Below are 15832 nucleotides of genomic sequence, written 5' to 3' on the forward strand. Positions count from 1 at the left end.
CAAAGCCAAGCTCACAGAAGGAACCCAGTCATGCAAAGGTGGAGCATGCCCCTCTTCTGGAGGAATCCCTCCCAGGTGGCACAGGCAGACACGTGGCAAGGAAGCTCGAGACAGGGTAGGTGCTCAAAGCAATTGCTGACCTCTTTTTCTCTCTCTGATCTTCTAGGGTTCTTCCTAGCCTTTCTTCTCTGGTTTTTCTTAGTTTTTTCTTCCTTCATGCCTTTTACCGTGGCCACAGGGTCCTGGACTATTTCTGAGGTGGGGGCTGTGTGATTGCTCATGGACCAATCAGAGATGGCGTGAGAGCTCCAATGAGCGTTGACAGGGTTGGCAGGAAGCAAGAGAGAACTTGCTCCTGGAGTTGCATATTCTAAAGAACTGGTTTCCACAGGTTCAAATTCATAATAATCCCACTCCAGGGCACTGGAGGTCATTCTTCAACTAATTTTCAGTCTTTACCATGATATAAAGAACAGTATCTGTAGAACATGAAGTTAGGAGTAAATTCTTCATAACATTAACATTCTCTATTTATACCCATCATCCAAGACAGGTAACTTCTGAAATAATTCTGAAATAAATACTTAATCTCCCAGCTTTTTAAAAGAATACCCATAAAGAGTTTTCCTCCTTGAATTCCTGCATGAGTTTCAAGGCTGATCAACAAGCATAGTAAACATATAGAGGACAGACATGAACCATATTCTGGCCAAAGCATTCCTTCAGAACTAGTAAAGGTCAAGTCAGTCTTCTCCATTCCCAACTGTTTTCACACTGCCTTGTTGCTGTTGTGTTTTTGTTTTGTTTTGTTCTAAGTTGTCTAGGAGAAGCAATGTACACATTGTCTACAGTAAGGGAAAGATGCAAAAAAAGAAATAATTCCAATAAATGAAAGAGACAGTTCCTGTCTAAAAGAGAGCTGGCTTTCCTCTTGCAGACATGTCCCCCTTTGGTGACATTGTGAAAATTCTTGATTCTTTTACTTCCTATCTTGCCTGAAACAAACAGCAGCAGTTCTAGAAAGTCAGCCTGAGTTTTGCTGCAGAAGAACACAGTGGTACTCAGAGCTCAAGACCTGAGGCAGTAGTGTTGAGTCGGGATGGGTTAGCATGCCTGGTATTGCAGCCTTGCCACCGTGGCAAACAAGGGCTTTAATTATGCAGAGAAGACCAGATACATCCCAACATATCTGCACCAACAACTCAATGCTCTGCCTTTCCTGTGGTCAGAATCTCTTCTCTCTCCCTGTATTTTTGCTCTTGTCACGTAAGGATAAGATATAATCAGGTATGTTATGATGACTATAGTGCAAAGAAGGAAAAAAGTATCGAGACCCAAGGTAAACATCAACAGCTTAAAGCTAAATCAGCATCTTTTGAAAAATAACACCCTTGCTGACTCAACAGTTTCCAAATATAACCAGAAATTTATGAATGACACCGGACAGCCTGCTGCCCATGTATAAAACAATGACATATTCAGTTATTTCTTTGAGCATGCTGTTATTCTCGTGTGTTTGCCAAGGTTTAGGACATTACACAGAGACCCAAAGAAAACCAGAAGCTCTGGTGACCCACACCTAGCACACCTGAGGGTTTGAAATTTGATAACATTCTATAACCACAGTTATCAAAGGTGAACCTGGAAAGGGTTGTAACTGCAAACTCTCCAAAGATTCTGTGTTCCTCACAAAAGTTCTTGCATTATCATCAGGACCTTCTGCTAGTAGCTCACTGGAGGACAATATACATAACCTTTTCTGAATTTCACCTCCCTGAAGACCCAACAGGGCAACCCCAGGTACTACATGACTCCATGCCAGCCACTGCTGATTTACTCAGGAATTTACCCCAAAGGAGCCAACTGGAATCTCTTTCTAGATAATCTGACTAAAGAGACTCAGAGACTGAGTCTCACTCATGGTGGTAGCACTAGAGTGAACTCTTTCTGGAGGCTACCTTTTTCTCCAATTCCATGAGATCAGTGTCCTGTTTTTTTCCTTTAAGTTGATTCTTTTTAACTAAATGTATACTGAGTAAGAAAAATCAAGGCAAGAAAAGAAAAAAAATTTAGTTTTTAAGCCCCACCTTTTCTCCAGGGGCAAGTTTGGTCAACAACACATTTCTAGCAGGCCTTGCCCACACTCACTTGTGAGTGTGTGTGTGTGTGTGTGTGTGTGTGTGTGTTTGGTGTGCTCCTTTATACTGAGACAGGACACAGACAAAATGCCCTTCAAGGCTCTGTACTTAAATAATACTAGATAGGAAATAATAGTACTAGATGGGAACCTAGAAGGGAAAACCACCCTCCACTCCCAAACTCAAACTTGCTACTAAGGATGGGTCCCAGAGCAGGTCTTCAAGAGGAAGTTCTTCCTACCAAGATGCAGCTACCAAGTGCTAGCGAGCATCCGCTACTGTCCCCACCCCCCATAGCTGGTTACACACTGTGGGATTCCAGGCAGACAAGCCCCCTTGATAAACATCCCCTGATAGAGTGATGGCTTCTACTCACATCATCCTGGACATCGAGGTCACAGCCAGCCTTCAGCAAGATCTGGACCACAGAAAGATGGCCCTTGTTGGCAGCAAGATGCAGGGGGGTCCGGCCATGCTGTTAATGCAGAGCAAACACTGATTTCAGAACCAGACATCACAACCACTCCCCTGGGGGTGGGGGCCTAGAGCAAGGTTTGCACAGTGGCACTCCCTGCCTCCTTCAGTTTGGCAGGAGATACTTATGGATTTACCCAGAATTCAAGTTTGTCTCAGTTAACCTTCGCTATTGGCATTGTGATTGATGAACAAAATATGCTCAAAATGTGAAGACTTCCTTCAGTTCATCATTTCTACTCCCCACTCACCCAACTAGGAAAGTGAGGGGTTTCATGTCTTCTCTTACTTCCCCACTGGTTGGATACTCAGGGATGGTTAAGCGGTCACAGTGAATCTGACAGGGTAAGAGATGGGACAGCAGCAAAGGGTTAAGCTAATCAGTCCCAGAAAAGTCTGGTTAGTAAGTCCTCAAAACTGAAAATGCTGTGCAAGCCATCAGAACAGATCCTCCCTGTTTTAAAAACAAATTTTAAAATTACAAAATATTTCAGCCATTTAAAAATATGAATACTATTTTTAAATGTACATACCCACCAACGACTTTAAGAAAAAATTAGAAAAACCATAGCCGCCGCTCCTTGTGAACCCCTTCCAGATCTCATCTCCCCTTGTCCCCGAGGTAACCACTCATATTTGGTGTTTGTTACTCCTTTGCCTTTCATTTCATTTTACTACATGTTTGCAGCCATACACAATAGATAAATATTGTTTTGATTGTCTTCAAATCTTATGTAAATTGTGTTAAACTGTACAATACCATTTAGCAATTTCTTGGTTCAACATTATATTTTTGAGTTTTTAAAAAAATTGTCAGAGTGGTGGGTATAGTTCAGCAGTAGAGCATGTGCTTAGCATGCACAAGGTCCAAGGGTCAGTCTCCAGTACCTTCATTGAAAATAATAATAATAATAATAAATAAAAATAAAAAATATTGTCACAAGTAGTGCCAGTTCATTATTCACTCACTCTCCCACTGATGGGTTTCAGACTGCTCTCAGTGGTTTGCAGGACACATGTGTGTGCACCTGAGTAGGCTTCTCAGCCCTGTCCCTGAGTCATAGAGACGACTGTTCCCTGCAAGCAGGCTCCTGAGCTATGACACGGCGGGGGACACCCAGAATAACCCTCCTCAGTGTAAGTCAACACTATCTGGAGAACCGACCTTGCCAAACTCCAAATTCTCCAAATTCCGGAGGAGACATTATGTTCCCTTTGCTTTCTCCTTCAAGTTCACCATGAAGAATTGTTTCCACCTCTGCTCCAAACAGCATTTAACCACGGCCCCTACCTCTGCCAAAAAAATCCTGGAGGAATCAGAGTCTCACATGGCCTTGGGCCTTTTTAGCATCTTGATAAAACTTCCCAAAGACTTTACTAATATTCTAGCTGGATAAACCCGTTTATGATCTCCATAAAGTGCCGGCTGGCCATGGGTAACCAGCCTTGGAGGAAACCAGAGATAGCAGACAATAAAGGATCTTAATTTCAACCCACGAAATGCAATCAAAAAGCATTAGAATGATTATGGAAAGAAAGAGGTCAGAGCTCACTTTAAAATTAGAATTCTTAATTAAGAAAAGTTTCTCCCAAGAAAGTGGGCTATAAAAAGCCTTCATAAAACAGCCATGTCTGGGATGAGATGAAGGCGTGACCTTCCCTGGCTGGCGATGATGTTCCGCACGGCTGAGTAACCTTTATTCCTCAGACAAAATGTCCACAGCTGATTAGATGGAACAAAACAACCTGGTTCCACTCAATGGGCCTGGCCCCAGGCTCCATCTGCCATCATGTGTCCTTGTCAAGGACGCTGAATCAGTGGCCTTCACAAAGCTTCTAGGGCATTCTGAAACAAAGATGTGTGCACTGTGAGGAAGGCTGACAGGAGCGGGGGACACAAGTGCTTCTGAGGAACTGGGAAGTGCAGACCACGGCGGGGAGGAGCTGCCCCCAGAGAGGCTGGAAAGGAGGCCACAGGCCGCAGAGTAACAGGTCAGGTCAGGGCAGCCCCGAGGAACAGCCTCGTCGGCAACCAGATGTTACTGCATGGAAGCTGAGGCCCGAGGAGGCAAAAGGGTTTCCCCAAGTGAACACAAATAACCAAAGGCAGGAGAAGGAAACACTGATGCGGTTCAAACCAGGTCACATCCAGAAAAGCTCTTTAGAAATGCTGTATCACTAACAAGATGGCCCTTCCTACTCCAAGTCAGCAGAGGCCCCTCTGGAGAAAGGAGAGGCCAGAGGCCCTGGGGCCCGACAAGCCTAGTTCAAACCTCAGCGCTGACTAAGAACACCTGTGTGATTGGTGCAGGACACGCTCTTCAGCCCATCTTCTCTGTCAAACAGGAATAGCCTTCACCGTCCGCCCCCTAGGCTTGAAGTAGGATAAATGAGGGAACACGCACCACCTACCACGGGTTTCCCTTCCCTCCAACTGTCCTCAGTCCTCACCCCTGAAGACACCCCAACTGTCCCCCTCCTTGACACCTGTACACCTTTACCTTAAAGATCAGTGAGATATTTTCAATGGCACAGACCTGGGCAAAGAGTTGGCTCTCAGATCACCTGGACAGCAAGATGAGCCCTAGCTGGAGGGTCGAGGTTCCTACCATCCAGTTCTGATCTGCTCATTCACTTCCATTTTTGAAATACAATCCAAGGTTCTAAACCTCCATGTCTCTCTGGAAGGGCCTTCTTTACTGGGAACACCCTTCTCCAAACCACGCCTTTCCCAGTTCTCCAAGAAGAAATGTCCCGGGCTTGTGTTCTCCACTCCTACAGCACTTTGGCTCCCGCTCAGGAAACCACCACAGTCTGTTCTGATTGTCACCCTGGGCGCCGCCCGCCATCTCCCTGAGGGCAGGACTGTGTCTTCCATGAATGATGAAGCAAGTTGGTTCTTGGGCAGTATAGGGCCATGCCAAAGAGGCCTGTGTCCCTCAGTCACAGGGCAGGCCAGGGCCACCAACAAATTCCACAGTTCGGTCCTCAACCAGTGAAGTGGAGAGTCTGGGTGATTGCAAACTTCAAGTTCTGGGATGTCTCAGCCTCTCAAAAGAGGTGTAGACATCCTGGGGGCTTTACGAGCATTTACGCAGCCGCAACAGTGACACTAGGGCTTCTTTGAGGAAGGCCAGCACCGCCCCCACATGCCTGCCTTCTTTTCTGGCATCTAATAAAACTAGTAGCAAAGCCAGTAGCAATGAGTTTCCCACTGACCCTGAAGCTGTCCAATCCTGTCCCCTGGGCTCTCCTAACACCACCCCTTACACACATACACACACACACACACACACACACACACACAAATATACAGGCACACACACACACACCACCCACCAAAGTAGGAGAGCAAGCAAGAAAGGAAGACAAATGTGCTCGGTTTTCCTGAACACTCTGTAGTGAAAAGCAACAAACATAGAGTCATTCAGGGGAGTAGCTGTTCCTACCCTGAACACAGGGATAGTCCAAGGCCATGCCTGATGAATGGGGAAGGCTGAACCCCCCTAAGTGTGAGGGGCAAATAAACACTGATCCTTAGAGGGGACTTTGAATGACCCAGACTCAAGGATACAACTGCTCTCATCTCCACACCCCTAGGACTGGCCAGTGGAAGAAATGGGAACAGGATAAAAGACTGTGTACCATGAATGATAAGAGGAAGAACTTTCTAGAACATTGGTTTCTCTGGATTGTATCCCAGTTCAAAGACCAGTTCAACCCAACTCAATCCAGGCCCTGGTGGGCCCAGCAAGACCAGTAATGATGAGGACAAGAGCAAGAGACAGCAGCAGCCAACATTTATAGGATACCTGCTATATGGTAGACACTATCTCAAGAATTTTATTAGCTCATCTATGTATTAGCTCAGTCGATCCTCCCAACAACCCTATGAGGTCGGCACTATCATTAAGCTCATTTTACAGATGAAGAAACTGGCACGGAGAGACTGTCACTGGTTCCATGTCATGCAACAGGCCATCTGAACCTGGATTCACCCCTGAGCCGGTGGACCGCGGCACCCATGCTCTGACCCACCAGGCTCCCTGTGGCCTGCTTGCTGTGGGGTGAGGGTCTCCCCTGGCTCTGTGCTCCCTCCCAGGAGGCTCCCACGACTCCCAGATGATGACTTCTGAGGGTGCTAGGAAATAATCCGGTTTTCTTAGAACCTCAGGCATGAGGAGAGAGGTTGCCCATTCTCCCTGTACACCTGAATTGCCTGGGAGGCTGGTCTGTTTGTCTGTCAGTCCACCTGTCCGGATGACAGAGCCCCCTCCAGTTCCTGACTCAGCGCTCTGTGGGGTGCAGCAGCAGGGGTTCTACAGCCTCCCCAGATGACTGTAATGAGTGACTGGGGCTGAGAACTACAGGATGAGATGAAGACAGACCAGCATAATCCTCCCTGGAGCAGCTACAGGCCCTCCGGGGAAACTGCCGTGTTGGGCCTGTCCAAGCAGGAGTCATTCCTCTAGCTACATTCCTCATGATGCTTTCATCCCATCCTGTCATACAGAACACTAAAAGACTGCATCTCCTCAACGCAGAACTTCCTGAGTCTTCAAAAAGTATATAAGCAAGATACTTACTAAATTTTTGGATATAAGCAATATAATGACATTACTAAAAATTTGGAAAGTAAAAGCAAATCATCTGTGACTCTACCACCCCATATAATGATTATATCTTTATCAGTCTTTTCCCTGCATCTTTTCTATTGATGCTTTTGCCCAGTTATACTTCTAGGTCACATAAAACCAGCTTGCTTGTGTATTAATACTATGCCTTAAACCAGTGGTCCTCAAACTTTATTGGGCAGCAGAGGGCTTGTTAAAAGACAGATATCTGCCCCCCTCCACCTCCAGTCCAGTGTTTCTGATTTTGTAGGTCTGGGGTGAAGGCTGGGAATTTGCATGTCTGACAAGTTCCCAGGAGAAGCAGATGATGCTAGTAGGAGACCACATTTGGAGAGCCACTAACAGAAACCACTGGTTTTCAACCCTGTTTCACATTAGAGTCGCCTGAAAATATTTTTAAAATCTCAAATTTTATCCCTAAAAGGCTGGATTCCATCAGCCTAGGGTGCGGTCTTGGCATGGGTGTCTTTTTAAGTTCCAGGTGATTCTAACATGCAGCCAGAGGTTATAAACCTCTCTTTACATGCTTTAAAGGTGCTTTAAAGGTGTGGGTTCCTCCAACCTGCCTTGGGGCAGGATGGGCCATCTGAGACCAGCGGGAAGAAAGGGCGCAGGACCTTACAGGGAGCACACTTCCCTGATCAAACCAGGGAGAGGCAGGGGCTGGGAGCCTGCTCACTTGCAGGGAACTGAACAGCAACGAGCCTTAAGCGTTGCCAGGCAACAACCACAAAAAAGTGGCCTCACTGTCAACAACTCTGGGCTCTGGTCTGGGTGCTGCTTTGTCCTGGCAGCACCGTGCAACCCGACTTCCAGCAGAACTGCTGCATGGGAACATCAGAGCGACTCCTGTTCCAGCAGGTGACCCATAAATCACAGTCACAGGCGATCATAAAGGGCGCTCAGAATGAAAAGTCCCTGCTACTCATTTGGAAGAGGCTAACTACCAGCTGGAGGGGGCGGGGCTGTGTCAGGGAACATTCCAGGAGGAAGATTCCTATTCAGATAAAGATCTTCCACCAATGAGGACGACAAGGGAGCCCAATCAAAGGCAACCAGCTTAAAATACACCTTGAAAGGAAAAGGAGGTGTTTTGTTCCTCCACGTGTTCAGATTTGGTACTTAACCTTTCTCACTGGATGCTCCAGGCAGATTGAGGTGCTTACACTGGAGAGATCTCCCTAGGAAGGGGTCAAGCCCCAGGGAGGGAGGCCAGGGGTCATCTGAAGACCACAAGCCACAGAAACAAGCCTAGAAAGACTCTTCATATAGACTCCATGGTGCCTGGGAGCCCTGGACCATGACCCTTGTTACTCATTACTCCAGCCAGGCCCCAGAGGCTGGGCCACAGCTCCTCTCTCTTGTTTAAGTATCTCGGATCCTCCTTACTGAAAGGCAGGACTTTCACACGTATAACACCTGCCCCATGAGCACCTGCCCCGGGGATGCCTGCCCCATGGACACTTGTTCCGTAAATGCCTGCCCCCTGAATGCCAAGCCTGGACACTCCACAGGGCAGCTGCCTGGTCTAACTGAGTGGACCAGAGAAGTGAGGAGGAAGGGTGCTGGTGCTTAGCCATTCCTGGAACACCGCCTTTGTTCAGTGATATGTTTTTGCTCAAGGTCACACAGAAACATGGGACAAAAGGCGGCTAAAGGAATTAAGACTCATTAGCTCGAAGAAATAAAACAATTTAACCATCTAAACTAGGGGTTGTTACAAGGAGGGTGGTTGCAGAGATGTGACCCACACGGTGGGAAATAGTTTAACAGGAAGAATTTAGATACAGCCTAAATTAGCAAAATAATTTCAAAATGACAACAGTTCCTTTCTTCAGATCCTGAGAAATACAATAGGTCAGGGGTGCAGTCTTTTTTGAGGCAAGTAAAGTCTGTCTATATTACCTGTAGCATTAAGGAAATAAGAAAGGAAAGAGAAGTAGGGAGTAAGAAAGTTGTAATATTAATAAAGTAAGGAGTGGCACATTTTTTAGAAACAATATAATATTTGGATTGAAGAGGGTCTTTGAGAATTTAATTGGATGAGGATAGGGCTAACAGAGGTTCAGTGATTTTTTAAGAGCTCAAATCTTGTATGTGGCAGAACAAATAATAACTAGAATCCTAGCCACTTGGCTCCTTATTTAGGTTTTAAATTGTACAAAATTCCCCACCAACTTTCTTAGGTGTCCCCAGGGTCCGCTTAACATAAACAGTGTTCCCGGAGTTTCAGCTGCCTGGAATGGTGTAGAGTTGGGTCCAAAACTTCAAAGTCCTTATCTTAGGCTTATGATTCAATGAAAACAAAGTTAGAAAGACGTTCAGGAAAAAAATGGGCAAAGAAAAAGTGCCATGGATAAAGGTGAGAAAATAAAACTTTACATTAAAAAATTATAGTTTAAAAAGCCTTCAGAGCTTTCTTTCCTTTTTGGAAATGTGTTTTGTCTGCCTGTCTACTTGGATGAGTGACACATCGCATCTTAATCAGACTGTAGGTGACAAGAAGCAGCAAGGGTGTAAAGTCCTAGGATGACAAAAATCAGGATTCAAGACAGCCTCAGGCTGGAAGAACAGCTAATTTTAACAAGACAAAATGTAATGGGGGCAGATGTAAATTCCTGCACCGAGGGTCAAAGGTCCAATCACACACAGGCAGGGATACTGGGATTGTCCCATAAAATAAGCACGCTCCCTTTTAAAAAGGTCAGTTTCTTATGCCAAAAAGCTTCATAATGCTTTTCTAAGTCTTACCTTGGGGAGGGTCTAGTAATCATAAATAATTTAGAGAGGTGATTTGAAATGCACATGGTTAGGAATCCATTATTCAAATATAATGGCTTAATTAAAAAGAGAATTCCTTTCAAGGTGATGTAGAAACTGTCAGGGTTGGTCTTGTTTCTAGAACGGTCCACCAGCAAGAAGGACCAAAGTATTTCAGGCACCTTGACTGGCAGTTAAGAATTCCACTGGTTCCTGTAGTACATCTATCTCTAAGTTAGAAGGTATCAGTTAGTGGTCTCCATGCTCCTCACACATAGCACTTAGACAGTATTTTCAGTGGGTTGATACACTGACACAGCCAACCATGGCAGTCCAAGTGCATGATGAACTATGGCTGGGAGATAAGAAGTGTCCCCTCTTATTTCCATATTTCTAATCACATTTCTAATCTTTTCTATGATAATTAGACTAATTTAATTTAAGTTTTCTGCTTCTTAAGTGAATTAAAAAATTTTTTTATTATGGTCAAATATACATAACATAAAATTTATCATTTAAACCACATTTTAGTGTATAATTCAGTGGCATTAAGTATATTCACAATGTTATGCAACCGTCACCATTATTCAATTCCAGAACTTTTAATTATCCCAAAGAGAAACTCTGTATCCATTAAACAATAACTCCCTCCTTCCCCCACCCCTGCTAACTTCTAATCCTACTTTTCATCTCTATTAATTTGCCTATTCCAGTGCCTTAAATAAGTGGAATCATACAATATTTGTCCCCTTCTGTCTCTCTTATTTCACTTAGCATAATATTTTCAAGGGTCGTCCATGTTGAAGCATGTATCAGAATCCCCTTCCTTTTTAAGGATGAATAATATTCCACTTTATGTTTATACTACATTTTGTTTATCCAGTCATCTGTTGATGGACGTGTAGGTTGCTTCTACCTTTGACTATGAACACAGATATACAAATACCTGTTCAAATCCCTGCTCTCACTTTTTTTGGGTACATACCTAGAAGTGGAATTGCTGAATTGTATGATAACTCAGTGTTTAACATGAGGAACCACCATACTGTTTTCCATTGTGGTTGTACCATTTTACGTTCCCACCAGCAATGCATTAGGGTTCTAATTTTTCTACCTCACCAACACTTTTTTCTTTTTTGTTTTGTTTTGTTTGATGATAGCCAACCTAATGGGTGTGTATCTCATTATGATTTTAATTTACATTTCCCCAGTAACTAGTGGTGTTGAGCATCTTTGTATGTGCTTATTGGCCAGTTGTATCCTTTCTTTGGAGAAACATCTTTTCAAGTCTTTTGCTCATTTTTTTTTTTTTGAGTTGTTTTGCTGTTGTTGAGTTGTTAGAGTTCTTTATATAATCAGGATATTAATCCCTCATCAGATACGTGATTTGCAAATATTTTCTCCCATTCCATGGGTTGCCTCTTCACTCTGTTGATAGTATCCTCTGATGCACAAAAGTTTTTAATTTTGATGAAGTACAATTTATCTAATTTTCTTTTTGTTGCTTGTGGGTGGGTCCAATTTTTATAACTGATATTTTGCTGGGACCCTCCATTTACTTTAAGTTTTCATATTCTTGGAGTTTCCCAGTGATAACAACTAACACTGAGTCCTTATTATCTTCTAGGTAATCTATTATACCATTTTGTCCTCCCAGCCACCCTAAGATATATGTGGCAAACATGGGACTGTTCCTCACATCCTTTTCTTCCAAGCTCATCAGGGAAGAATATTTCTCAACCTCTCCAAAATTAGATGTGACCACATGACTTGCTCTAGCCATGAAATGAGTCTGTGATGTATCAGTTTAAGTCAGAAGCATTTTAGAGCTAACGGGCAGTTCTCCACATTCCCTTCCACTGCAGCACTGGAACCAACAGATAGTATTCCAAATGGCAGGCCTCCATCAGCTCGGCCCTGAGTAACGGCCATGGTGAGCAGAGCCTACTCTCCCACCCCACCCCACTGGCCCACAATGGACATAAAACATGAGCAAGAGATAAACCTTAAAAAAAAAACTTTTTTAAGCTTTTGAGATGCTGAGTTACTGCAGCATAACCTAGACTACACTGGTAAATGTAAGGTAGCTATTATTATTGCTCCATTTTACAGACATAGAAACTGAGGCAAAGAGGTGCAATAACTTGTCCAAGTGCACAGGTGCTATGCAGTATAATGATATTTGAACCCAGATTGTCTCATTTCAAGGCACGTGCTCTTGACCCAGCAGTTTTCATGTGATGCATCATCACAAGGCATCTCTATGTGGAAGTAGTCCTGGTGCTGGGAAGTGAGGAGCCCAGCTGTCTCCCAGAGCTTGTGAGTGCTGGGAATAAGCTATTTACTAGAGAATAAGAAATATATATTGGCACTGCATTGCCTTTTTTTTTTTTTTTTTTAATGCTTGTACTGTCTTTGTCTCTTTCCTGTTTGTCCTCCCTTAGTACCTAGAATTCGAAAAAGTTTCAGACTATCTTAGTTGTGTTAAGAGAAGTAAAAGTTGGGGCTGTTTCTACAAAGGAACCTTAACCAGGGCAAATGCAAATTTCATGAGGCCTCAAATATACACAATTCTGGAGTCTTTCCTTAAGAAAAAGATTTAAAAATTACAAATACAAAATCAAGTTGGGGGCATTGAAAGGCGCCAGTGCAAGCAAGGGCCCTGAAGCCTAAACTCCATCAACTTCAGGGTAAATCCACCTCTGTCTTAGAGATGAAAGTGGTCACCCTGGGGTCAGGCTGTGTCCAGCAAAGTGAGAGAACCACACAGGGAGAGCCCGATGCCCAGGCACAGAGCAGAGGCTGGGATGACCTCTCCTCCACTCAGATCTTCTTCCATGTCTAAAGCTTTGTAGATTCTGAGGTTGCTTTTATAGAAGCAGCTCCTTTTTCTCTCTGGCAGAGGTCTGTCTTCTGAAGGGACCATTACATGGATATCTAAGAATTGTTTTCTGTAGTCAAGGTAGTAGGTGTAATTTACCTGACAAGCATTTACTGAGAGCCAGGCTAAGTACTGAGAATCCAAGGATGATATAGACAAGGTCACTGCCCCTGCTAGCTCAGTGCCACTCACACATCCTACCAACCTTCCCACAAACAATCACTGCTCCTTCTTGACAAGCCCAGAAGGGGCCCGGAAGAATATTGCTCCAATGCATGAAAGTGTCAGGGTTGGGGTACAACATACACAGGGCATAAAAATGCCAGAAATGCACCACCAGAACTCAGGGCCAAGCAATGGAAAAACTGGAGGCATGCATGCCTAGTAGTGTCACTTTGCGCCTGGGGCAGAGGGACGCAGATGTTCCAGAGCTGCACCGGCCAGACTCCAAGACCCTGGGACTCGCTGGTGGGCTTTAGGCTGAGGTTGTAAACTGTGGCCCTTAGGACACAAATAGCTTTTAATTGTAGACTTGTGTTGTTCCTCCCTTCCCTTTGTAATGGTTTTAAATTAAACTGTTTATTTTGAGATAGTTGTAGATTTACATGCAGTTTTAAGAAATACAGAGACCTCCCATGTATCCTTCACCCACTTTCCTCCAACTGTAACATCTTGCAAACCTACAGTGCAGTATCACAGTCGGGATACTGACACTGATCCAGTTCAGACACACGGCAGTTCTATCACTGAGGATCCCTCCCCTCCCCCGCCCTCCATCCCCATCCCTAACTCCTGAGTAACCACAAACCTGTTTTCCATTTCTTTAATTTTTTCAATGTCATAAATGGAATAATAGAATGTGTAACTTTGCATATATCACTAGTTTGTTCTTTATTATTTCTGAGTAGAGTTCCACGGTATGAATGTACCATGATTTGTTTACCCATTCATTCGCTGCAGGCTTTTTCTGTTTGGGGGGCTGTTATAAAAAAGTGCTATAAACATTTGTGTGTATGCTTTTGTGGAAACATAAGCTTTCACTTCTCTTGGATAAGTGTCCAAGAGTGCAACTGCTAGGTCAAATGATAGTTGCATATTTAGTTTTATAAGAAACTGTCAAACTGTTTTCCAGAGTGGCTGTATCATTTTATACTCCCACCAGCAATATGTAAGAGATCCAGTTTCTCCGCATCCTTGTCAGCATTTGGTCTTGTTACTTTTTTTATTTTATTTTTTTAAAGATTTTATTTATTTTTATTTGGTGGGGGAGGTAATTAGGTTTATCTATTTATTTATGTTTAGAGGGAGTACCGGGGATTGAACCCATGACCCTGTGCATGCTAAGCATGCAGTCCACCACTCGAGCCACACCCTCCCACCTTGTTACTTTTTATAAATTTTAGCCATTCTAATAGGTGTAGCGCCTCGTTGTGGTTTTAATGTGCATTTGCCAAATGGCTAATGATGTTCAACATCTTTTCACCAGCTTATTTGCCATCTGTATATCCTCTTTGGTGAGATGTCTCTTTGTGTCTTCTGTCTACTTTCTAATAGGCAGGACTGTTTATTACTGCTGAATTTTGAGAGCTCTTTATACATTCTAGCTACAAATCCTTTGTCAAATATGTGGTTTGCAAATATATTCTCCCAGATCGTTGGTTATCTTTTCATCTTAGCAGAGTTGTTCACAGAGAAAAAGTTTCAATTTTGATGAGATTCAGTTTATTAATTTTTCCTTTTCTGGATCATGTTTTAGGTAACAAGTCTAAGAATTCTGCCTGGGGAAGAGTATAGATCAGTGGTAGAGTGTATGCCTAGTACACATGAGGTCCTGGGTTCAATCCCCAGTACCTCCATTTAAAAAATAATAAAATGAAAAAATAAATAAATATGATTACCTCCCCCAACCAAAAAAAAAAAAAAAAAAAGAATTCTGCCTAGCTCTAGATCCTGAAGATTTTCTCTTTTTTTCCTAAAAATTTTATAATTTTATATTTTGCCTTGAAAGTCATGATCCACTTTGGGTTGATTTTTGTGTAAGGTCTACATCAAGGCCACTTTTTACAACCTATGCATGACCAACTGCTCCAATAGCATTTGTTGTAAGTTCCTCTATTGAATTGGTTTTGCACCTTTGGAAAAAACCAGTTAGGCATATTTGTGTGGATCTATTTCTGGGTTCTCTACAATCTGTTCTGCTGCTCTACATGCTTATCTCTCCACAAATACCACACGCTTCTGATCACTGTAACTACATAGCAGCCTTAGTATCAGGTAGAGGGATCCCTCCCACTTTACTCTCTTTTTCAAGATTCTGTTAGCTATCCTAGGGTCTGTGCCTTTCCATATAAATTTTAGAATAAGCTCTTCTATGTGTGCCAAAACAAAACAAAAAAAAAACCCACTATGCTGAGATTTCAATAGAAGTTGCATGAACCCTGTAGGTCAATTCGGGGAGAACTGTTTTCTTTCCTATGTTGAGCTCTCTAATCCATGAACATGATATGCAACTCCAAGTGTTTACGTCTCCTTTCATTCCTTTCATCAGCATTTTATAATTCTTCAGAACCTGTACAAGTTTTATTAAATTAATACATAAATATTTCATTTCTTTTGGCGTGACTATAGAGGGTATTGTTTTTAATTCCCATTTCCACGTGTTCACAGATAGTAGAATATAGCAATGCAACTGATTTTTATGTGTTGACCTTGTATCCTGCAGGTTTGTTCAACTCTCTTATTAGTTTTAGGAGTTTGGGGATAGATTCCTTGGTATTTTTTCTATGTAGACAATCATGTCTTCCGCCAATAGGGATAGTGTTATTTTTTCTCTTCTAAGATGTATGGCTTTTCTTCCTTCTTCTTGCCTTACTGTAGTGGCTAGAATGTGCATCATTATATTAGCTAAGAATGGTAAGAGCAGATATCCTGGCCTCCTTGTTCTT

The 15832-nt window shown here is 43.2% G+C and overlaps 1 protein-coding gene across 13 annotated transcripts in view; it reads right to left on the reverse strand.

The window, feature by feature from the left end:
* ANKRD6 (ankyrin repeat domain 6) overlaps positions 1 to 15832 on the reverse strand; it is a 208980-nt gene that overhangs the window by 70716 nt on the left and 122432 nt on the right. For 11 of the 13 annotated variants that reach the window (XM_074368623.1, XM_074368628.1, XM_074368629.1 and 8 more), the window contains exons 2-3: positions 2515 to 2613; positions 141 to 479 (exon numbers count right to left, since the gene is read on the reverse strand). In XM_074368623.1, the coding sequence (XP_074224724.1) occupies positions 141 to 434 (294 nt within the window). In that variant the 5' untranslated portion in view covers positions 435 to 479; positions 2515 to 2613. The remainder of the gene's footprint in view (positions 1 to 140; positions 480 to 2514; positions 2614 to 15832) is intronic. The other 2 variants (XM_045512147.2, XM_010948933.3) reach the window with 1 other exon arrangement.

This window comes from Camelus bactrianus, chromosome 8 (assembly GCF_048773025.1).
Source record: "Camelus bactrianus isolate YW-2024 breed Bactrian camel chromosome 8, ASM4877302v1, whole genome shotgun sequence".
Taxonomy (NCBI): Eukaryota; Metazoa; Chordata; class Mammalia; order Artiodactyla; family Camelidae; genus Camelus; species Camelus bactrianus.